Genomic DNA, 25,417 nt, shown 5'->3' with positions numbered 1-25,417 from the left:
GAAGAACCTGAGGCTTAGGGACATTAAAGGATTGGTCCTAGAATGAGTATATGGTGGAACTGAGTCTTGAATTTGCTTCTTCCTGATTTTAAGTCCAGGCTCAGAATATCGCTCTGCTCTGTAGATGACTCTTTGTCTTCCTTTTAATATTCAGGATGCTCTTTTTCCATCGCCTTCCTTTTCTATTGACTTTGTTTGGTTTCCCAGCAGAGGGGCTTCCTAACGTGCCTGTCTCCATCCCGGGTGGTGGCAAGGGAGCACACCTGGCTTCCTGCTGTCTCCAGTCTTGCATTTTCCTTTTCTGTGGCCCTTCCAGTTTCACCATCCATGGAAATCTCCTCCTTCCGCAGTCCCAACTTCTGAAATCTTCTCACAGCCCCCTGTCAGTGGGACCTCCCATCCTAATCATCAGCAGGAGAGCCCATGAGAGAGGGGAGGCAGAGGGCAGCGAGCGCAGCACGCCGGGAAGCCATGCTGAGGGCTACTTCTGCATTTCCTTCCTCCCGGTCCTCCGCTGCATCCTCACCGCCCTTCGGCCCCGGCTCTCTCCAGCCCGCCCCGGATCCGCCTCCCCCTGCTTCCTCCCGGAGGTTGAGACGAAGCGTGGGACGCACCTGTGTCCCTCTCCGGTCACCCGGTTGAGACACCCGGGGCTGCTCCCGGAGCAGGATTTACAGGCCCGGAGAACGCCAATGGGAGATCCAAATGGTCGGGGACTCCGGCACTTTAAGAGGCTTTTCTCTGGGAAACACCCGTCCCCTCCGTGCGCCTTATGAATGGAAATACTCCTCCCCCGGTCGAGCCCATTTTCCCATTTCACCAGGAGCCGCAGCTTGCTCTCTCCTTTCGGTCTCCCCGCCCACATCAACGCGGGCAGCTCCAGGAGGGGACGGACAGGAAGCCTTTGGCCGCCTATTAAATCCCACCCATTTCTCCGGGGGCGATTTCCTAACCTTCCGGGACCGAATTCTGCAATTTGATGTGCGTTTTGTCCGAATGGTAGCGACACGGGCCTAAGGGAGGGGGAAAGCGAGGGGGTGGGGGGTGGGGGGTATGCGCTCTTTTCCTCGCAACATCGCTGGCGGAGCGAGGGAGCTCACACGACACAGATTTTGGGGCAAAGCCTTTCCATCTGGACAGCACCATGTCCACCAAAGCGGAGCAGTGTAAGTAGCAGCCGGCCCGGCGTTCCGGCCCGGCCTCCGGCTGGGAGCTATTGCAGTTGCGGCGTTTGCGGCTGCCGGGAGACCTTGGCATCGTGCTGGTGCGGGGGTGGGGGCTGAGGTTGGGGCGGGTGCGGGGTGGGGGGTTGAAGAGAAGGTGGGGGAGGGTGGACGTTAATGGCAACGCGGCGCTGTCCCCGGTGCTGAAAAATAATGCGGTCTTCCTCGGGCTTGTGGGGTTTCGCAAAACTGAAAGACCCTGCGAAATGAAATTAGAATGGGGTCATTCTCGAAAAAAAGAGGCCTCGTATCTTTCTGATAAACATTTCAGTATGTCTTGTTGGAGTGGGGGAAGGGGGACAGCGGCAAATCAGGGGCGGGGAGCTGTCAGTACAAGCAAAGCCTGCCTGGCCTTCTGAGCATGCCCAGTTCTCTGTGCTGGAGCCATAGGGGAGTTTGTCTGCAGTTTCCACTCGGGTTGGAGAGGCAAGCAGGGAGAGAAGGGGGTGGGGGTGGACCGGGGAGCCAGGCGGAATTCAGGATCTAGTGTGAGAAATATCAGCTCAGGAATACCAACACTAATGCTAAAACTAAGCACAAGCATAGGTTAAAGCAGGAGTTGGGACTTGCAAGAGAGTGAAAGGGGCTCTGGGAAAATGATCTAATTATTTTTCCAAAGCGCTTTCCTTTGTAGGGCAGCTCACACAGACTATAACAAATAGCAAAAGGATTTGAGTTGTCCCAGTAATGGTTGAGTGGTTGTTTGGTTGGAAACAACCTGCGAATCCTCGTGAACAGAGGAAGTTTCTAATAGGCTCCCTACAGTCCCTTATTGCAGTGCGCATTAGTAGGCCTTCAGTATGTACTTGGTAGGTTGATTAATGTGAAACCTTTTCCATAGTGCACTTGAGGGATTCAGGAACTTAAACTTCTGATTGTGAATAAAAGATGTTTTTATTAATCAATTAATTGGAATTTTTAACAAATACACCAGAACTTATTCATCGAATTGATTCTTGTTTCTTTCAAACAAGGTAGTTATGCATAGTTATGTTGATAATGCTGTCAGTACTTAAAAGTCTTTGTTATTCTTCTTTGGAATAGCTGTTAAAGCCATTCTGTGAGACACCCCAAACTGTAGTCTTATTATTTGGGGGCAGTAGCTTGTATATGATAAAAAGTGGTCTGTCACTTACTCACCAGATAGGTTAAATGAACTGAAGACTCATGGAATTTCCAGATTGATGGTTTACTAGAGATTGTCTATGCCCAGCTACCATCCAGTGTTTGTACCTCTTTACCATGTTTTTTGGAATCTGGAACACCTGAGTTTGAACCCTAGTTCTACCATTTACTGTTTGACCTTAGATGAGGTAATTGACTTTTCTGAACTTTATTTCCTCACCTGTAAACCTGGGGTAATAATGCTGATGGGGTTATGATTATAAAAGAGAGAATGCATATGAGAGGTTGAGTAGTGAGCCTAGCTCAGAACAAGTACTCAATAAATGATGGTTATAGTACTGACAATTACTTCCCATTTAATAGTCCATCTCTTCTAAATAGCTAGAAAGTTCTTTTGTAATTTTTTTTGCCTGTCTCCAAAAGTTAAGTCAAAACCTCAAAGATAAAATTTGCTTCTACAGAGGCTTTTGGGAAAATGGAATGCATTATGTTTTGAGAAATGGCCACATACTTGGAATCGGTGTGGATCTTCCCACCTGAGGAAATCGCACCCTTGAAGAGGTTTTATGATAGTACAGTTAAGAAAACCACCACCTGTCATTTGATTTTTATAGTTACATATTACATAAGAAATTTCAGGTTAAAGCCAGTGAGTATTACTGTCCTCTTCCTGTGTTTTCTCTTCCTAGTTATATTTTGAGATGCACTGGATACTTTGTCTTGTCTTTTTCCTGGACAGTTAACACCAAGACAAGATAAGTAAAATCTGCGTGTGGACTTGGCTGTGTAGTGCAAGTAGTGTGTAGTTCAGTAGCTATTTTAGAATTGTTTGTAAAACAGATTTTTCCATCTGTAGATAGTGGAAAGGACACCATATTTGAAGCTAGAACATGTGGACTTGAGTTTTGCATGCCCTTCTGATGAACTGTGTGATGCTGGGCAATTAATAGTTTTGTGCCTCAGAGTTTCCATCTATCAAATAAGGAATAGTGGTAGCAGCTATCTTTGTTTAGTCCTAAGGGTTTTGGAGGGCAACGGAGGTAAATGGGAGTAGGCTGCAAAGAGGAAAAGGATGCTTTGGGTGTTTTTAGGTGTCTTTGTTTAGAGTGAAGGGAAGTTAAGAATCTCTTTTCTTTTTCTCTTACGTGCATGAACTTGAATGGATTGACATCATATACCTGAAAATAGAGAGTAAACACATAAAAGATTGCAGAGCTGATGTTCAAGAAGGGTGAATACTTTCTAATAAAGAGAAGATGCAGATCGTGTTTTATCCTTGGACTCTGTAGAGTGTGGCTAAGGGGAAAGAGAAAGAGAAGGGAAGACCATGAGATTTTTCTCTTCTATTGGATGTGAAGACCACCCGAACGGAGAGAACGAGAGAGTTCATTTCTCCTCTGCATTCAGGCGTGTGCACAGTACCACTTGCCTAAGGACCGAAAGGGGAAAATTAGGTTTAACATAATGTGAAAGTATTATTCCTATTACTCTTCTTCCTGGGCCTCTTGTGTAGGTAAAGGTTTCACTGGTACAGGAAATGGGCATAGTTTGGTTGAATCAGCAAGAGGAAGTACTTGCATTTCAACCCAAACAGATTACGTGACTTACCTTTGAAATGTAATGTATCACGGATATGTGAAAAATGATTTTATTTTTATGTAGTGGTATTTTCTTTTATGAAATAAGTAATAATGATGAAAGAGAGGCTAGTTTTAGCTAAGATATAGTTTGGAGGCTGCTTTTATACATTCTATCTGTTTCCCATGCTATGTACATAACATCGTAACAAGGTGAAAGCTTAGCAATTTCTCAGGCGATTGCAGAAGAGTTAATTTTTTTTTCCCCTCCAAATGCTTCCTTTTCTTACAAAGTTCACTGCATGAAATGAACTTTGAAATGTTTATGTAGCTGACATAGAATCTGGAATAATAAAAATAAGAATTTATAGTTCTTTTATTTGGGATTCTAAAGAGGAGTCCAACTCTCCTGTACCCTCCCACCCCCCAACTTTCTCTGCCTTCTAAGAGTTAAAATTGATCAATCTGGAGTACTTTGTGTGTGTGCTTTCCAAAAGAAGCTTGCTTTTGATGAGAGCAGAAGTTAAGAGTTGGGATTCTAGAATCAGACTGCTGCCTGGGTATGAATTCTGACCCTGCTTATAATCTGTGTGACCTTGGACAAGTTAACTCAGCCTCTCTAAGCCTCGACTGCATTAATCTATAAAATGGGGATAGTTGTAGTTGTGAAGATGAAATGAGATGATGCATAAAAAGTGCTTAGCACAGAATCCTGACACATAATGAGGAGTTAATTAAATGTTAGCTATTATTATCATCATCAAGTATAAAATCTTGTGCTTGCTGCTATGTTATAAATTACAAATTTGGATCTAGTCCCCCAGAGTGTAGCAGAAGAAAAAGTAACCATGATATCACTTAAATGGGAGATGGGTTATTGGACTGTTTTTTATTCTCCTTTCCTTGTCCTCTACAGTAATCTGGGTGGGAGGGGATCTCTGTCTGCATGGCAATTCCTTGACTTGGTATACCTCGGAAGGCATTGGCTAATCACCTAAATAGGACATTTCTAAGGCATGAACTGCCTAAGGCATGAACCTTTTGTGTTATGATGACAGTGTAGCAACTGGTAAATCAGTTACATAAATATCCATCACAGTGTTTTTCAAATTTGGAAATTAACCGGCTGATAATTGGAGTATAAGCTCAAAAATCGCTAATTATAGAAATGTGAATGTATGCTGTTTGTAATGTGTTTATCCTACTCAACATCTTTATCTCAGTAACTAAAAATCTTTTTGATTACATCAAAAACACTTTTAAGAGTATAGCTAATTTGCAATATGATTTGAAGTTGAATTTGCCCCTCTCCCATACATAATTACGGACCATGCTTGCAGAAATCAATAGAATGTTTTTTAAAAAACTTTATGCCCATTATAAGATAATATTACTAAAATAGAAAAGTACTTTTCCTTTGAACAGCACTGCAATCTGTAGTTGTTTAAAAATCTTTGCATAACATCACTAACTTCTTATACATGAAACTCTAGTTTTATTCATATATACTAACAATATGACTACTAACCATATTTGTGGTAACAAAAAGAGCACATGATTTTTAGCTCTTGTCTTACACGATTTCTCTGTACCACCGACACTAGGTGCCGCATTCCTTATTTAAACTCTTTTTTCTTCTTTTTCTTCTGGCTGTTCTTACTCAAAAATTTTTTAGGACTACTTTCTTCTTGCCCTTTATAAACAGGATTCTGTCATTAGTCCTCTCACTTTTTTTTTTTTAATTCCTACAGATTCTTAACCTCATTCAATCTCATGGTAACAGTTATCATCTTTATGTGGATGACACCCAAATACAATTTTCTAGTCTAAACATGTCTCTTGAACTACTACTATAAGTCTTTGTTTCTATCCAGACATCCTATAGGCATCTCAAACCCAAGCTCATTGTCTTCTGTCCCACACTTGTACTTCTTTTTGTATTACTCATTTCAATGAATGGCACTACCTATGAACCCAAATCAAAAAGTTGGGAGTCTTCTTAAACTTCTACTCTCTATGATTACTATTTAACAGATCAGCAAACCCTGTTGATTCTAGCACATCCAGCCAAATCACTGCCCTAACTCCTTACATTGCACTGTTTCTTTTTTTTTTTTTAAGGTCCTCCAATGTATCGTGTTCTTTTTGCCTGAAATGCTTTCTCTCCCTCTGTGGCCCTCTTTTCCTTCTTATTGTTCAATATTTAGCTTGGTAGCCCTGCCTGCTTGCCAGTCTTCCCCGGGATGCCTCACTCCTGTGCTCACACTGTATTGTAACGATTAGTTTTCTAATATTAGGTGTCCACATTTACTTTGTCTGTAGACTGTATTTTGTTCATCTCTGTGGCTCCAGTGTGCAAACTTCGTTGTCTACTGCAGTGTTTGCACAAAAACTGTTTCTTGTATAAGTGAAAATGATTGAGGGTGAATTGAATGTCTTTTATAAAGGAGGATTGTGTAATTAAGTTTTTGGATTTCATTAATGTGAGGATTACACATTTTTGCCAGTTTGAAGTTCTGCATTCTGTGCAACAGAATGCATGCTTTTCAAATGTTTTTACAGGAGAATAAAAATACACTTGTCAAAAGTGCTTAAAACGTATTTGCTAAATCAAATTTATAGTATTTATATAACAAGTTATACTTTTCCTGAACATTCATTGTGTTTTTGGTTCTTTCTCATCAGTTTAAATTTCTATTGTTATGTTCAGCATAATAATTATGATTCCTAATTGGTAGACAATTTTAGCACACAGCTAACTGTTTTTCTTAGATAAAACGGTAATACATCTGAAGTCAGGGACTCTTCATGTTTGATGTGGATCCTTTGATAATACATCTGTTCAAGATTTACATACTGATTACTTAACCAATAAATAGGCTTTAAGTGGGGATTTTCATTTTGCAGCATCACTGTTGGAAATTCACATGCATTTATTTCTTATATTCTGAAAAGATATGGGTAGCTCTGCATAATGGGGTCCTTTTTTTTGGTCTTTATTTTTATGCATAAAGGCTATTGATTTTTTGTGCTAATTTTATAACTTTTACTACATTATTTTCTTTTTGTAGTTGTTTTTTCAGCTATTCTTTGGGTTTTCAAGATGTATGATTATATAATCTGAAAATAGAAAATAGTTTTATCCTTTTCTATCCAATTCTTATTATCTTTAATTGTTTTGTCTTTTCGTATTGCATTGGCAGATAGCTCTAACACAATGTTAAATATAGCATAGCCAGTGAGTATTCTTATCTCGTTTTTAATTTTAGTAGGAAAGGTTCTAGTATTTCTGTATTAAGAAAGTTATTCTTTTGGGCTGGGGTAATGAGGTAGCCATCAATTCCTATTTTATTGAGAAAAACAAAACAAAACCTAAATGGTATTGAACTTTGTCAAGTTCATTTTCCGTATCTATGGAGACCATATGACTTCTCTTAACTTTATTAGTGTGCTGGATTGGATTTTGTCATATTTTATTTAATAATTTTTGAATTGATATTCATGTTAGATTGGTTTTTTGTTTGTCTGTTTTTCGGGATGGGGTGGGGAGTAATTCTACTCAAGATCTGGCAACGATGTTATGCTCACTATATAAAATGAGTCTGGAAGTTTTGCTTCTTTTTCTGTGCTCTGGAATAATTAAAGTAATATTGAGGTTATCTGATCTTTATAAGTTTGTTAGAGTCCCTTGTGAAACCATCTGGCTGGTACTTTTTTATAGTGGAACTCTTTTAACTTCTTTCTCTATTTTCTCAATGACCCTTGTTCTATTTAGACTTTCTGTTTCTACTGGGGTCAATTTTGGTAAGTTTTATTTCTCTAAAAAATTATTCAGTTCATCTAAATTTTCAAATTTGTTTGCATAGAATTATGCAAAATAGTCTTTTAGAAATTTAAACATTTCCATTATTTTGATGTTTATTTTCTCCTTGCTATATCTAATGTTGTGTATTTAGTGCTGTATATTTGTGTCCCCTGCCTCCTTTTCCTTGATTGAGTTAGTCGTTTGTCTATTGTTGATTTCTTTTGTAGGGAACCAGTTTTGGGATTTACTTATTCTACTGTTGTTTTTTTTGGTTTCTAAATTAATTTCTGCTTTTATTATTAATTCCCCCTTTTCCTGAGTTCTTTATTTTATTTTGGTGTTCTTTTTCTAGCTTTTTGAGTTGGGTGTTAATTTAGTTATTTTAATATTTTTGATATAGTCATTTCATGCAATGTATTTTTCTTCGACACTTCCTTTAGCTGTAGCCTACAGATTCCTGAAAATGTCAGGCTTTTATTACTATTTTCAAGAAGTTGTGCAATTAAATTTTGTATTTTGCCATTGACCCAAGAGTTATTTAAAAGCATACTTGTAAATTTCCATGTGGAAGGAAATTTTGTTTTTTTAAAATTTTGTTAATTGATTTTTATTTTTATTGCATTATAATCTGAGGATGATATTTGCATTATTTTTATTCTTTGGAACTTACTGAGGTTTTCTTGTGGCCTAAGATTTGGTCAGTTTTTGTGAGTGTTCCATGTGTACTTGAAAAAAAGTTGCAATCTCTATTTTTAGGGTTGGAGTTTGATATAGATCTATAAGATCTACCTTATTTATGTTGCCTAGGTCTTCACCTTTATTAATTTTTAGTATGCTTGATTTTGGATTGTGAGGTATGTTAAACTTATCCCATTATTAGTGTGTTTCTGTCTTATTTCTCCTTGTATTTCCTGTAGGTTGCTGCTTAATAAAAATTACTGCTGTTATTGGGTACATAAATATTAGTAATTGTAATATCTTCATTGTGAATTGTGGCCTTAAACATTATTAAGTGTCCTTCTTTATATATTTTAATGCTTTTTTGGTCACAATTCCCCTTTGTCAGATATCAAGATTATGACCCCGTTTTCTTTTTGTGTTTGCCTGATATATCTTTTTCCATCCTTTTATTTTTAACTCTTTTGAATCTCTTTGTTTTAGGTGTGTCTTGTATTCTGCATAGTGTTGGATTTTGCTTTATTAGCCAATCTGAAAATCCTTTTCTTTCAATAGGTGAGTTAAGCCCATTTACATCTATTGATATGATTAATATGTTTGGCCTCAGTTCTATCATATTGTTTTATTTTTATGTCTTTTATAGCTATACTTTTTCATTATGCAGTGGGTTGTATCTGCTTGGTTGTTTTATTGTTTAACGTTATACTAATACTTTTATATACCATTAATCCATTTTTTAGGATTTAATTGATTTCTTACATTGAACAATATTGATATTAGCTTGTAAACTCTTCTTCTCCCTTGCTCCTTCAATCCCAATATCTGATCAAAATAATATCTTTGTATTTCCAGTTAATGTCTATTAGGTGATCATATCCATATGCAGTCCTTATTTCCCCACCCCAATTTTTGATAATCATATTATATTATATCTACTATATTCTCTCCTTTATAACCATGGTTTAGCTTTGTTCTACAGGTATATTTATATTGAACGCTTACCACTGATTCTTATATTACTGTCTCTTAGTCTCTTTGGTTTCCTGAATGTCCTTTTCTAATAGATTTCTTTGAAGGGCACACAGGATCAATGTACCCTGAGTTTTGGCAAGTTTACATATGATAGTTTGTTTGCAGCTTTGTACTTGGAGGTCAGTTTGGGCAGGTATAACTTGCTTAACTCACATTCCCCTTCCTTGAGTATCTTAAATTTATTACACTTTTTTTTTTTTTTTTTTTTGCGGGGGAGCGGAAGGGGATGGCGGGCAGAGCATTAACAATTGTTGAAAAGTCTGGTGACAATTTTGGTTTCCTTCTCTTATTAGTGACTTAGCGTTTTTGCCTGGTTGCCCAAATGAGTTTTTGTTTTTTTTTAAAGTAGTTATGACTCAGTGTAGGCCTTGCTGAAATGATTGTGGTATATCCTCTCAATATGTAATTTAGAGTTTTTTGTTAAATTTTAGGAAAGTATTCTGGAATTATAGTTTTATGATTTATTTTGTTCTATTGTTTGGCATTCTTTGCAATCCGTATCTTATGTATATTGGATCTTTTTTGCTGCTTGTCTGGATGGATCAGTTTCTACTGAATGTTTTTAAAATCCCTTCATTTCTTTTGAGGTTTTTAAGAATCAACTGTACAATATACTTTTATTAGTCTATATGTGAACTAGTCTATTCATGATCATTCTGTACGTATATAAGTATTATAGCAATATATTTGTTTAGCTCTTAAATTGAGATGTCAAATATAAATTAAAAATTGAAATTATTCAGTTGAATATTATCATTCTCATAAATCCAAACGTACTCATTATAAGTAAGTACAAGCATTTATGTCATTATGTCTCCTAGTGCAGATATGCCCAAGTACCTGCGTATTGGAATACATGTTATTTTTGTCCTGTTTTTTGTTTATTATGGAGATAGTTATATATAGTAATATTCAGCCATTTTGACCGCATAGTTGAATTAATTTTGCTAAGTATAAACAGTAGTGTAACCACCACCCTACTCAGTATAAAGAACAGCCCCCTTACCCTGAAAAGATTCCTGTACCTCTTTGATCTTTTTTTTTTTAAGGAGGGTGCAGTTCACCATGGCCTATGCGGGGATCGAACCAGCAACCTTGGTGTTGTTAGCACTGTGCTCTAACCAACTGAGCTAACCGTCCACCCCCTCCTCTTTGCTCTTGATCCCCTTCCTCTAGCCACGGTCCCAGGCAGACATTGATCTGCTATTTTATGTCACTATAGTATTGCCTTTTCTAGAATTTCCTATAAATGAAATCATTTAGTACGTAGTCTTTTCTGTGTGACTTCTTTCATTTAGCTTGAAGGTTTTGAGATTTATTTGTGTTATTGAATGTATTAATATTTTGTTCTTTTTATTGCTCTGTATTCCATGGTATGTATATATTGGTTTGTTTCCAGTTTTTGGCCATATGAATAATGCTGCTAAAAGTATTTGCATACATGTTTTCATGGGGACATATGTTTTTAATTCTCTAAGGTGAATACTTAGGAGTAGAATAGCTTGACAGTATGGTAAATGAATATTTCATGTAATAATATTGCCATATTGTTTTTCAAAGTGTCTAAAACATTGTGCATTTCCACCAGCAGTGTGGGAGCGAGTTCCAGTTTCCCCATCCTGACCAACACTTGGTATTGACAGTCTTTTCGACTTTTGTCACTCCAGTGAGGGTGTAGTGGTATCTCATGATGGTCTTAATTAGCATTTCTCTGAGAACTAGTGATATTGACCATGTTTCTTGTGCTATTGGCTGTTTGTATATCTTCTTTTGGGAAACGTCTGTTCCAATCTATTCATTTTTTATTAAATTTTTGGTCTTCTATTTAATGAGTTGTAAAAGCTTTTTATATATTCTGAATACATGCTCTTTGTTTTGAAAAATTTTGCTTCCATTCTGAAGTTTACCTTTGTGTTTTCGTAACTATGACTTTTGAGAAATGAGACTTTCAAATCATGAAGTACATTTTATCAATTTTTTCTTTTATCATTGGTGATTTTGGTATTCTGTTTAAGAAATCTTTGCCTAACCTAATGATACCAAGATTTTCTCCAATATTTTTTTCTAGAAATACAATAGTTTAATCGCTAACATTTAGGTTTATTTTTGAGTCAGTCTTTACATGTGGTATGAGGTAAGGTTTGAGGTTCATTATTTCCTTATACAGTATCCAGTTGTTCCAGCACCATTTGTTGTAAAAGCGATCTTGACTCCGTTGAATTATCTTGGTACCTTTGTTAAAAATCAATCAACTGTATATGATTGGGTGTATTTCTAGACTCCATTCTGTTTATTCATTTATATGTCTATGCTTATGCCAGTGACATACTGTCTTTATTACTGTAAGTTTATAGGGAGCCTTGAAATCAGGTACTATAAGTCCTCCAACTTTTTCAAAATTGTGTTAGCTGTTTTAGGTCCTTTGCTTTCCATGTAAACTTAAAAATCAATGTGTCCTTTTTGTTTTTTTTAAAGAAGGTTACTTGGGCTTTGGCCTATAGATCAGTTTGAGGAGGATTATTCTTTTAACAACATTGAGTTTTCCAGTCCTTGGAATGATATATACGCACACTTATTTAGGTCATGTTTAATTTCCTATTGTAATATCTTGCCACATTGCTCATTAAATGTATTCCTAAGTATTTTTGTGAATGGAACTGTTTTCTAAATTTCATTTTCTAATTGTATGGTGTTAGTGTAGAGAAATATAATTGATTTTTGTATGTCGATCTTATATCCTGTACCCCTGCAATGTTCACTTATTAGTCTAGTAGATTTTTGGGGGTATTACTTAAGGTTTGCAACACATGCCATCACGTTGTCTGTGAATCAAGTTTTACATCTATCTTTACAATCTTTATACCTTTTGTTGCTATTTATTGCCTTATTGCACTAGCTAAGACCTCCAGAACAATGTCCATGAAAGTGGTGTGAGTGGATATCCTTGCCTCTTGGTTTTGGGTAGAAATCTTTGAACCTTTCACACTATTAGATCAACCTTTCATTCTTGAAATAAACCACATTTGGTCATGATACATATCCTTTTAAAATAGTGTTGTATTTCATTTGCTAATAATTTGTTAAGGATTTTTGTATCTATGTTCGTGATTGTTATCAGTCTATAGTTTTCTTTGTGCTTGATATCTTTGTCTAGTTTTGGAATCAGAGTAAAATTGGTCTCACAAAATGAGTTTGGGAGTGTTTCACCTTTTTTTTTTTTCTGAAAAAGTTGTATAAAATTGATGCTTGTTTTTCCTTAAGTTTTTGATAAAATTCAGCACTGCAGCCAGGTCTGAAGGGGGTGGTGGTGGTTATTTGTGTGTGTGGTGGGGGGAAGATTTTAAATTTTAAATTCAATTTATTGATATAGAGCTGTTCAATTTTTTTTCTTGTTTTAATTTCTTCTTGGTCAGCTTTGTTATTTGTGTCTTTCAAGGAATTTGCCCATTTTGTACTTTTGATAAATTTGCCCATTTATTGACCTAAAGTTGTTTGTAATAATTCCTTTTTATCCTTTCTATATCTGTAGAAACTGTTGCTATGTCCTTTAATTCTGATACTGGCAATTTATGTCTCCTTTTTCTTGACTTATGTGGTTAGAGGTTTATCAATTTTATTGATCTCAAAGAACCAGCATTTGGTTTTGATTATTTTTTGTATTGTTTTTCCGTTTTATTGATTCCTGCACTTATTTGTACTATTTCCTGCCTTTGCTTTGCTTTGGATGTAATTTGCTCTTTTTTTCTAGTTTCTTAGAGTGAAACCTTATTTTATTGATTTCAGACCTTTCTGCTTTTCTAATACAGACACTTAAAGCCATAAATTTCCTCATAATGCATCTACTTTAGCTGCATTCCACAAATTTTGATAGGTTATATTTTCATTATTGTTTAGTTCAAAATATCCTGTAATTTAGCTTATATTTTTCTTTGACCCAAAATTTCTTCAGAAGTATGTTGCTTAATTTCCAAATAGTTGGGATTTTTCTTGGTTATTTATTGTCTTTGATTTCTAACAATTCCATCTTTGTCAGAGAACATATCTGTAAGATTTCAGTCTTTTGGCATTAATTGAGACTTATTTTATGGCTCCAAACATGGTCTGTACTAGTAAACATTCCATGTGCACTTGGAAAGAAAGTATATTCTGCAACTCTTGGGTGATGTGTTCAAATCTTCTATGTCTTTGCTGATTTTTGTCTAGTTTTTCTATCAGTTGCTGATAACAGCATATTGCAGTCTTTAACTATGATTATGGAATTGTCTATTTTTCCCTTTAAATCTGTCAATTTTTGTTTCATATGTTTTGAAGTGGAAGTGCTGTTACTGGGTTCATACTCATTTATGATGGTTGTATTTTCCTGTTGAATCATCTATTTTATCATGATGAAGTGTCTTCTTTGTTCTTGTTAATATGTTTATCAGATCTAGTTATCAGATATTAATAATGCTACTCCAGCATACTTTTGCTTACTGTTTGAGTGGCATATGTTTTCCATTCATTTTCTTTCAACCTTTAAAATTTTCCTGTTTGCTTCTTAGGTATTGTCTTTTGCATTTTTAAGTAAAGATTGACCTGCAAATTATAATGTACAGCATTAATTTTTCACAGTTATCATACAGTTAATAATACCATTTTATTTAAAATATAGAAATCTTGCAGACTTTATGGGTCCATATCCGTCTTCATTTCATAGTTGTTATGTAATAACGTAGTTGTTACATTAGTGTAATATATCTACATATGTTGTATATCCCAAAAGATAATGTTATTATTTTAATTTTAAAGTTATATGGTTGATAAAGAAATTAAGAAGAAACAGGAAATAGTATCTTTTGTATTTACAAAGAGATTTACCATTTCTGATGCTCTTCGTTCTTTTCTGAGGATCTCTGTTTCTATCTGGTATCATTTTTCTTCATCCCCCAAATTTTCTTTAGCCTTTTTTTTTTTTTTGGTAACACAGCTTTGCTTGTGACCAGATTTCTTCAGTTTCTTTATCTGAAAATGTCTTTATTTTGCTCTTATTCTTGAATGATATTTTTGCTGAATATAGAATTCTGCTTTGACAGTTTTTTTTTCCCTTTAGTACTTCAAAGATATTATTCCATCTGACCTTCACGGTTTTAGAGGAGAATTCAGCAATCAGTTGTAATATGTCTGTAATATGTATGTAGTATATTTTTCTCTTGTTCCTTTTAAGATATACTGTTTATTTCAGGCTTTTAACAGTTTGAGGATCATATAGGCTGCTAGATGTTTAGTCTGTTTGGTGTTTGCTTATCATTTCGTGTGTGAAAAAATTTTTTTAAAATTAAATTTGGGACATCCTTGGCTATTATTTCTTCAAATATATTTTCTCTCCCATTCTTTCAGTCCTCTCCTTTTGGTATTTCAATTACACATCGTTAATTTTACTGTTTGATGTTATGTAACAGGCCTCTGAGGTTCTGTACATTTTTTCCCCCCAATCTTTTTTTCCCTATGTTTTTCAACCTTCAATACCTTCTATTGATCTATTTTCAAGTTCATGTACTCTTTCCTCTGTCATGTCCATCCAGTGAATTTTTAATTCAGAAATTCGTATTTTTCACTTCTAGAATTTCCATCTTGTTCTTCTTTTATTATTTTTATTTTTCTGTTGGGACTTCTTATTTCTCTGATGAGAGTTTCATGTATTGAAAGCATGTTTTGTTTTACTTCATTGAGGATAGTTATAGTAGTTGATTATACCTGTCTGTTCCAACATCTGTTTCATTTCATGATCGAACTAGACTGATTTTCTTTTCTTCGGAGAATGTGTTTCATTTTCTTGGATCTTTGTATGTCGGATAATTTTGGATTGTATCCTGGACATTATATATGTTAAGTTGTGGAGACTTTGGGTTCTATTACTTCCCACTGGTGACTAGTGTTGCCTTTATTTTAGTAGGTTATTTTCTTGGCTGGGCTTGAACTGCAAACTCGGTTGCTTGTGCAGTAACTCCTTCCTTTGTTCAGATCGTTTGCCTTTAGCTGGGTTGCTTTGAGTCTGTTTTTGACTTGTGTGGTTCAGGGGCCAGTCAGGGTGGCTATTCAGAATCTGCCTGTCCCCTTTCCCCTGTGGGTGTCCCCCACTTGCTTCAACATCCGCTGTTTGTCATGCTTTCCTTTGCTGGTTCCCCAGGTCAGAAAGATTGTGGGTTTTTCTATGTCTGCCCTCACTGCTGTGCATGGACTGCACTTAGCCTCAGGCTCAATGCCACAGAGATGGGAATTTCCTCACAGAGCTGCCTGTCTCCCCTCTTCCTTGGCAGCTGGATTCCCTCTCAGAGTCTGTCTGCTTCTGTCCATTCTCCTCTGCTCTCACGCAGTTGCCTTTTCGTCATGTCCAAGCCTTGCGGTAGTTTTATGGGAGAAATGGAGGAGGAGCTGTCGGTAGAGGTTTATTTTATCATAGCCAGAAACCTCTTTATTTCTGTTTTTAAAGAAAATAAATTCTATTAAATTTATGGAAAGGGTGACATTAGTTAATAAAATTATATAGGTTTCAAGTGTACCATTCTATAATACATCGTCTGTATATTGCATTGTGTGCTCACCATCCAAAGTCAATTCTCCTTCCATCACCATATATTTGACCCTTTTTACTCTCATCTACCACCTCCCCCTAACCCCCTTACCCTCTGGTAACCATTAAACTGTTGTCTGTGTCTATGAGTTTTTGTTTGTTGGTCCTGTTTGTTTATTGCTTTCAGTTTTCTTTTTTTTTTTTTAATATTTTTTTATTGGGGAAGGGGAACAGGACTTTACTGGGGAACAGTGTGTACTTCCAGGACTTTTTTCCAAGTCAAGTTGTTGTCCTTTCAGTCTTAGTTGTGGAGGGTGCAGCTCAGCTCCAGATCCAGTTGCCATTGCTAGTTGCAGAGGGCGCAGCCCACCATCCCTTGCTGGACTCGAGGAGTTGAACCGGCAACCTTGTGGTTGAGAGCCCACTGGCCCTTCTGGGAATCGAACAGGCAGCCTTCAGAGTTAGGAGCACGGAGCTCCAACCACCTGAGACACCGGGCCGGCCCATATTGCTTTCAGTTTTATATCCCACATATGAGTGAAATCATATGGTTCTTGACTTTTTCCATCTGATTTATTTTACTTAGCATAATAATCTCAAGATGGATGCATGTTGTTGCAAATGGCAGTATTTCATCTTTCTGATGGCTGAGTGGTATTCCACTGTATATATGCCACATTTTCTTTATCCAGTCATCTATCAAATGACACTTTAGCTGTTTCCATGTCTTGGCCACCATGAATAATGCTGTAGTGAACATAGGGGTGCATATATTTTTGTGAATAAATGTTTACAAATTTTTCGGGTAGATATACAGAAGAGGGATTGCTGGCTCATGTGGTAACTATATTCTTAATTTTTTTGAGGAACTTCCATACTGTTCTTCATTTCTTTTTAATTTTTAAGGATTCCTTCTTTCCATGTTTTATTTCTCTTACACATTATCCATTGTGTTTATTTATTCCTATGTTTCTACTGGTTGAGACTCCATTTTAAAAATATTTCCTTTTTTATTTCTAATTCTCTCCAGAGTTCTTTCACCTTCTTTTTTGTTTTTTGTTTTTTTAAATTGTTTCATTTTTTTTCAATTACAGTTGACATTCAATATTATTTTATATTAGTTTCAGGTGTACAGCACAGTGGTTAGACATTTATATTAGATTGGTGCAAAAGTAATTGTGGTTTTTGCAATTATTTTTAACCTTTTCAACCGCAATTACTTTTGCACCAACCTAATATAATTTATACAGTGATCCTCCCGCCTGTCACTATACATTGTAGTTACAACATTATTGACTATATTCTCTATGCTGCACTTTACACCCTGTGACTATTTTGTAACTACCAACTTGTATTTCTTAATCCCTCAACTGTTTTCACGCAGCTCCCCAAACCCCACCCCCTCTGGCAACAGTCAGGTTGTTCTCTGTGTCATGAGTCAGTTTCTGTTTTGTTTGGTCTTTTTTTTTTTTTCTCTTTAAATTCCTCATACAAGTATAAGCAAGATCATATGGTATTTGTCTTTCTCAGTCTGACTTATTTCACTTAGCATAATAACCTCTAATCCATGTTGTCCCGTCACCTTTCTTTTTACAACCTCTTTTCTCTAGTCACTTAATTTCAGTGTGTTTAATAACACAGTTTCAATCCTTTTCTTAATTTCTTTTTGCTTGTTTTGAAATATGAGGTTACAGTTTTCATCTGTATAGTGCACATGTCTCTGCTTCTTATTCTCTTTCTCTTGTGATAAATTTGTATGGGATTTTCTGTTGCTCATCTTTTAAAGAAAGTAAGTTTTGTTGTAATTTTAGGAGGGAGGGGAAGGTCAGGATAACTTTATGGCTCCTCTTCTATGTTCTTGTTTTGCAAAGTAAGAAAAAAAACGTTCTTGTACTTTCTGAGACTGGCTTTCTTTGGTTCCCTTCCCCACTTTTATTTGGACTTTCTCCTTTGCATCTAATATCCTTACAGGGTTCAATTGAGATTCTATTCCCAGCAGTTTCTTCTGATCACAGGGCTTTATCCTGAAAGTAGCCTTGGTTTGTTTTCAGATTTGATGTGCTCCCCTTACCATAACTCTTATTACCTGAGGAATCCCCTCCCTGCTTTGACTTCTGTTTTCATGTTGGTCGCCATAGTTCTCTGTGAGTACCTGTGGATGATTTGGGAGCTCCCCTGTCCCGAGGACCGTCAGTGGCCCCATGTCCTTCCTGGTGTGGATGCTGCTACCGCATGGGCGTGTAGCTGTCAGAAGTTTGTCCTCATCCTCTGAGAGTTGGTTTATAGGGCTACCTTGTCACCTAGTTTTGTTGTAGATATTGTCAGCCAGTGTTGGGGTTGCCATCCTCATCAATCTGTCTGTTTTTAGGTGAGGGGCTTGGGTTGATTAAAAAACTCTGCTATTGCCACTGCCCTCTTCCCAGAACCCTTCCCTTTTAGCATATTTAACCTGACTCTCTTTTAAACCTTGTTCTCTGGTATTTAAGATCCATTTCCTGAATAAATGGCTGCTGTTGTTAGAACTAGACTTGTGACTCTTCGTCCACTCTCTGTGTCTGTGTCAAGATGAAATCATAGCAGCCTCTTTAGTCCTTTTTTCCTGTTGCCACTAAGAGACGACCAACACTTGTAACTATGGGAACTTTCAAATCAGTGGCAAAATTGTGTTTTCCTGACACTATTGAGTTTGGGCTTACTCTTCAGTAAATAATGCAGTGTGTTATTACTATATGCTATATACATGCTCGGCATGAGACTATAAAGAAAATCAAGGGAACACTTCATAGAAAAGTTAGAAAAGTGTTTACCTTTATGGTGAGTGAGGGGGATGAAAGTAGAGATCGATACAGATAAGGTACAGGAAATGTTCTTTTTATCTGGGTGGTGGGTCTTGAGTGTGCATTTGATATTATTTTTGAAACTGTATATGTATTAATAATTTATGCCATCTTTCATACCATGAAGATAAGGTAAGTAGGGACACAGTTTGAATTCAGTATCCTTGAGAGTCCATTCTGGGGACGTCACAGAGCAAGGTCAGCAGTGAGTGAGTCCAAGAAAAGCAGGGTTCATCACAGTTGGGGATTTTGGTGGATGCAGAAGTGTGAGCCAGGTACTGGGTCTTTCCCAGGAGAAAGGACGCATGGGAAATACATTTTTCATAAATGTCTTTATTTTTGATTTGCGGTTTGCTTGAATATAGATTTCTACTTTGAGAATAATCCCCCCCCCCCCCCGCCCCCGGGTTTTAAAGGCCTGGCTTCATTGTCTTGCTTCCAGTGTTGTTTTGAGAAGTCCAAAGCCATTCTGATTCCTGGTCTTTCCTAAGTGACGTAAATTGTTAAAAAATCTCTAGAGGCATAGAGAATCTTTTGTTTGTCACCAGTTTCTGATCTTTCACAATGATGTGCCTTGTTATTTTTACTCAGTGTGATAGGCCTTTTAATTTGCCATATTCTAAAAATTTCTTAACGGTTTTGTTAATGATTTAAACCCTTTTAGTTTTGCTATTGCCATTTCTGGAAATCCTTTTATTCTGATGTTGGACCTTCTGGATTAATCAGTTCTTTCTTATTTTCTCTCTCTCTCTCTCTTTTTTTTTTTTTTTCTGTATTTTCGGGAAATTTCCTCAATTGTCTCTTCTAGCCCTTCTATTGGTTATTTAATTCTAGGATCACATTTTCAGTTTGCAAGGACTTTTCTGTTTGGTTTGTTCTCTGCATTTGAAAAAAATAAGGAACTCAACATTCATTCTCGGATAGAGTATCTCATCTTTCTTATATTAGTAACAGTTTTTTTTAAAAGGTTTTCTTCTGTCTGGCATCTACTCACTCTTTATATCTTAAATATGATCTCTGATGAGAGACCTTCGCAAATCATCCAATGTAGAGAAGCTATTATTTTTTTCCAAGTTGATTTTCTATTCCTTCTGATCTGCTTTCCATGTTAGAGGCTTCATTTAGGTAGCTGGCCATCCTTTCCTATCGTCATGCTTAACGGTTGGGATTAAGGAGCTGACCTGAGCATGTTGGGGGGCCATTTATTGGGAGACCTTTAATGTCACTCTCTGCCATCAGATCTTTCCTCTTTGACTGGTTAGGTTCACAGAAGGAAGGAGAAAAAAAGAGGCTTCCAGTCTCCAGCCTGAAGGGTAAGGGTCTGGCTGCTAGGTGTTGGGTGAGGCAGGCAGAGGTTGACTCGGCTCTGTACTCAGTATTCATACTTCATATACCCACCAAATCCCCTTGGTTTAGGTAGGTTACCCCAGTCTTCAGCTGTGTTTGGTTTCTTCCATTCCATAAACCCTCCGGTATATATTTTCTTTAGACAATAAACTTCAGATCCATTGAGTTGGGGAGAGGTGCTCTCTTAGGGATGTGAGGTAGGTGAGAGAATTTAGGGATCCTGTTGCTTCTTGGGCAGCTTTCAGCCAATTTTTTTTTCTCTCTCTCATTCCTGCTCCACACCTCTAGTTCAGAGTAATCTGGTGTTGCCAGTTCCATGCCTTTTGAGAATTTTGAGATGCCCGTTGTTCATTCTCAGCTTTCCTTGCTGTTGGCCTGGGCTTCAACTCTCTGGTCTGCCAAGGCAATTGCTGCTTGTCTGTTGGCTTTCCAGCTCCTAGAATTATGTTGCTGTGTGTCTTCTTGCCTGTTGTTCCTTTCTTCTTATCTGGAAAAGATCCTTTTACTGTAGTTTGGTGGCATTTCAGGTGTGTATGATGGAGATGATAGTGTTTACTTTGTAGCCTTAACCCAGAAACTTTTCCCCATTTTTCCACATCTGGCATCTACTTATTCTTTATATCTTAAATATGATCTCTGTTGAGAGACCTTCCCAAACCATCCAATGTAAAGAAGGTATTTCCTATGTCCTTCTTTATTCTCTATTTTAGGCCCCCGTATGGTTCTTCATAGACCTGTAAAACAAAAATTTTTTTTTGGTCCTTTTTGTTCATCTTTGACACTTTATGATACACACCATGAGATTAGGGGCTGTAGCTGTCTCACGCACTGTTATATCACTAGTATTTGGCACATCATTGATCCTCAATAAATATTTGCTTAATGAGTAAAAGAACAATTTATGTGTAGACTGTGCAAATTTTTAAAATTGATAACAATTCCCTCAGTGTTTTCATGTATAGAAAAAGAAGGGCAGGGGAATAAACTAGCACCTACCACATAGGATTGTTGTAAGGATAAAGTGCTTAGAATAGTGCCTGGTACATAGTAAATAAATACTAAAGAAATGTTATGTTTTCAAGAGTCTTAAAAAGAGTCTCCAAAGAGTTTTAATTTTCTATTGAATTAATCAGTTTTGATCAAGTTAGAGAAAATCTTGTATGATGGATTGAATTGTTCTTGAGGATTGTGTAGTACGTTCTCAGTCACAGCACATCTGAATTTCAACTCCAGGTTTATCATGAACCTCAACTTGCACTTCAGTCCTGTCTGTACTTTAACAGGAAAGTAGGATCCCAGATATTTCCCAGAGTTTGTCTATGTAGCCAGACATTTAAATTTCAGGGTAGTGCTGTTTATAATTCATCTTCTTATTTAGGCAATTCTGGGATATCTGCATCTTTTTTGGGAGTATAATTTATTTTTGGTGCAATCATTTTCTTTTGAAATGGAGTCACACTGATTGGACAGATGGTTGATAATTCAAATATGACTTGAGTATTTCACTTAGACATGGAAACTTAAAGAATGATTCAGAGTCATCAGCCTCTGTATATCTCTGAAATCATTTAATTTCCACCAAATTGCTCCTCAGTTCCTCAAAAATCTATGATTTTAGAGAGCTCAGTATGTTTAGCAATGGAAGATTGAAACTTTCTCTAATTTTCATCTGCTAAATCCATATGTCTGGATTTATACTTCCTTGAACAAATCAGTAATACTCTTGTTTTCCTATTCCCCTTCCCACCTGATCCTTGCAGTTTCAACTATAGTATTCAGATGTCTTGTCACATCAGGAAAAAAGTACAACCTTGTGAATCACTCTTTGGGTGGGATGGGAGGTACTTAAAATTTGGCCTCTTCAATCTCAAAATCTTTTTTTTTTTTTCATATAGTAAATTTAATTGTTTTCATACATTTGACCTAATTCTCAATTGCAAAACCTTGATCTGAGGAAGCTGCCCAGTAAACTTTAAAAAACAAGCTTCTATAACCTAACCTGATTGCGTGAAAATAAAAATAGAGCTCCATATTCCATTTCAAATTATTACTGGTATCCAACAAACACTCAATTTGAAGAAAATTTACTGCCTTTATGACTTTCTCCATCACACTATGAAATGAATCTGACTTTCACAGTTCCTAGCATAAACTCTTCTGACCAAATAGTTCAATAGAAACAGGAACAGCAATCTCCTCTTTTGACTTGAATAAATTGTTTTTCCCCTTTTCTTTATTGCAAGTGCCCCATCTCTGGCAAATGAAGTGCTTCCGTGTAAAACTTACTCCAGCTGGCAGTTGTTTAGGTCTCACTAATTCATGCATGAAAGCATTGGATGATTTTAGGTATCTATGTGTTATTTTTTTTTAATGCCCTAAAAATGTACAATGGGCTACAACTAGTTCACTTGTTTCTTTTCATAGGTGATATGTTAGAAAGTAGCTTTATTATTTACCTCCTGTATGATTTTGAGCAAGTTACCTGACTTTAAGCCTTGGTTTTCTCATTGGTAATATGGGAATAATTATAATAACACAACTATTATTTTTACATTTAGTGGCACAACGTAAACACTCAGAATTTATAATTATTACTGTGATTACTGTGACCCAGAAGATAAAGATTATGTCTTTTTCACTGTTGATTTATTCATACCTCAAAGTGCCTAGCACATTAGTGAGTGTTCCATCAAAAGCTGATGAATGAATAAAAGCACTGATATCTTTCCCTTCACCTTTGCTGTTTAACTTTTGCTTAATGTGTAAAATTCCCTAGAACTCCTGACATATTGTTTTTCACAAGTTAATTGCTCAAAAATGTAACAGCATAATGTATGTGGAAGTGCTTTGAAAAATGTAAGTGGCTATACAAATGTAATTGATGATGAGGATGGCGGTGACTTCCCTCGCCAAAGAATGGGTGTATTCGTTGCTGACCTCTCCTGTCTGCTGAAAGTGCCAGGTAAAGTGTGCCACCCAGAACTAAAACCGACTGAAGAATATATATGTAAGTATATGAGTATTTGGAAGAATCAACAATGAAATTTGTGACCTGTGACATCCTTTTGCTTTTGAGGGAGATTTGACTGTTTGGCTCTCTGAATATTTGTATCCTTTTCTGTTACACTTCATTTGTGTTTTTTTTAATGAGATTTTCCTTTCAGTTAAAGAGGATGACCATCCTGAAAGGAGGATTATTCTTTGATCAAGGATTTGCAAAGAGCCCTGGTTCCTCCTGGAACGCCCAACCCGTGCATTGTGGCGTTGTTCTCCCTTCATCTCCATTTCTGAGTATCTTTATTATTAGCTACATTTATTTTTTTATTCTTTAAAGAAGACGACTCTCTAAATATAGAACTGGATTTCAGTACCAAGTGCACTAGCAGATTGTGTACGTGTGTGTGTGCGTGTGCAGGGGATTATGCTTGATTTTGCTGATGAAAGATCACGGCTGTGTTTTCCTTATTCCACAGGTTACTCTATTTTAAAGGACAAAGTATTTGACTAGGAGAGGGGAAGGAGAAGGATCTCACATGTAATTGCTAGTTATAGTAGCAATTTATATCTACTGTGTGCCAGTCCTTGTGCTAAGTAGGTTATACATGTAATAGTTTAAAATCCCCATTTTATAGTTTAGAAAATTGAGGCTCAGACAAGTTCATTACCCTAGTTCTCGTAGCTGGTAAGGAGAAGAGCCTGAATTCAAATGACACCATTTAATTGACTCTAATTTTCTGTATGATTTGAACTCTGGGTTCCTCCTGTAAAACGGTGTGTGTGTGTGTGTGTGTGTGTGTGTGTAAAAAGCTCTAATCGTTGGGGGTGGGGTGACAAAGGGAGTTGAGGTGACGCTTGTAGTAACTGCAGGAAATTACAGATGTATAATGAAATAAGTGATGACAGGCTTGGAGAAGCTGGAACATAGGGGCAGAAATGGAAATAAAGAGGGGCGACAGGTCCATATGGTCTGTGCCTTCCTTAGGTGTCTGGTTAGGGCAAGTTAGAGTTGTGACACTAGAAGGGAAGGAGGAATGGTGCATATAGAATTTGGAAAATGCCCCTCATGCGTCTTGTTTGTCTCCTGATATGAAGGGATTTATTTGTTCATTTTATTGGGGGTGGTAGCGGTATTCTGATTATGTTATAAACATCTTATAGTCAGAGGTTAGTTACAGATTGTACTGAAGTATTTGTAAGTGAAATAATCTGATTAATAGCATTTGCTTTAAATGCTCAATCAAAACAATTGCAGTAGGGAATAGACGGTGACTACTAAAGTTGAGTATGGGGTATGCGGCTTCATTTTACTTTTCTCTCTACTTGTATGTGTTTAAAATTTCTATAGTAAAAAGTAAATGAATCCTCCCCGCCCCCCCCAAGCTCTATGTGACAATAAAGGATAAACAGAAAAGAGGCAATTATACTAATGAGGACTTCCAAGGTGCAATGGGCTAAAAGGATCCAAGTAACTGGAATTTTAGCCTTAGTGGATATTAGAGCTCCAAATTCGGGTCTGTTTCTATGACATTATCCCTAGCCAAAGTTCCCTGTGCTTGAGTTCTTTGACAGTCTGAGGGGTGAAAGTTGTGTCCCCAAATGGTACAGGTAGCTGGGGTACCTTCTGCCCTCGTGGGGTTCTTCTCTGTGGTCATTATCTACCAGAGGAAGGGAGCTCATTCTGAATGGAACGCAACTAATTTCAGCAGTGCTAAGCCCTATACATGTATTTTCTACTTTTACTTCTAAAATAATTTTCCCCCCAATGTCCTTCCTAGGGGTGTGCCTCTCTGAAAGGTGTTTCACATTCCTTCACCTAGAGGCACCAGTTCTAATCCTCTGTTGACACTGACTCAGAGGCTGAGGACTGTTGATATTCATTCCTTTGCTCTGACTGTTCTCTGAGCTCGTCAGGTGAGACTGGGGCACATCAACCTATGACTCCAAGGCCATGCCTGGTTTCTCATGCAGTTGGTTGCTTAGAGTGGGACTCTCTGTGCCCCTCTGACTCTTGGAAGAGGCCTTTCTTGCTCTTTCTCCATCCTTGCAGGCACAAGTCCACCTTGGGCCCTTCAGTTGGCTTTCAGCCAGACCAACTCCACACCCCAAAATGGCTCATAGTGGAACTGGAGACTTTGGAAGAAAATGATACAGTAGTTCTTGTGATACAAATTGTTCTTCCTATAAGTAGTAGGAAGAAGAGGTAGAGGGAACTTTAGTGTCATATCCAATATCCCAAACTAGCC

General features: G+C 37.0%; 1 protein-coding gene across 17 annotated transcripts in view; it reads left to right on the top strand.

Moving 5' to 3' along the window:
- The first annotated feature begins 454 nt into the window (after nucleotides 1–454).
- The window catches only part of UNC79 (unc-79 homolog, NALCN channel complex subunit), a 233,123-nt gene continuing 208,160 nt past the window's right edge, over nucleotides 455–25,417 (top strand). For 10 of the 17 annotated variants that reach the window (XM_019745580.2, XM_074327015.1, XM_074327013.1 and 7 more), the window contains exon 1: nucleotides 1,084–1,166. Coding sequence is in view for 3 of the 17 variants with exons in the window: in XM_074327009.1 (XP_074183110.1) it covers nucleotides 1,145–1,166; nucleotides 8,892–8,963 (94 nt within the window). In the remaining 14 variants the exon portion in view is untranslated. Of the gene's footprint in view, nucleotides 982–1,035; nucleotides 1,167–8,891; nucleotides 8,964–25,417 lie in introns of those variants that run through there. The other 7 variants (XM_074327017.1, XM_019745590.2, XM_074327014.1 and 4 more) reach the window with 4 other exon arrangements.

Source organism: Rhinolophus sinicus, linkage group LG03 (genome assembly GCF_036562045.2).
Source record: "Rhinolophus sinicus isolate RSC01 linkage group LG03, ASM3656204v1, whole genome shotgun sequence".
Taxonomy (NCBI): domain Eukaryota; kingdom Metazoa; phylum Chordata; class Mammalia; order Chiroptera; family Rhinolophidae; genus Rhinolophus; species Rhinolophus sinicus.
The sequence above is the reverse complement of the archived record's forward strand: the minus strand, read 5'-3'. Positions and strand labels throughout refer to the sequence as shown.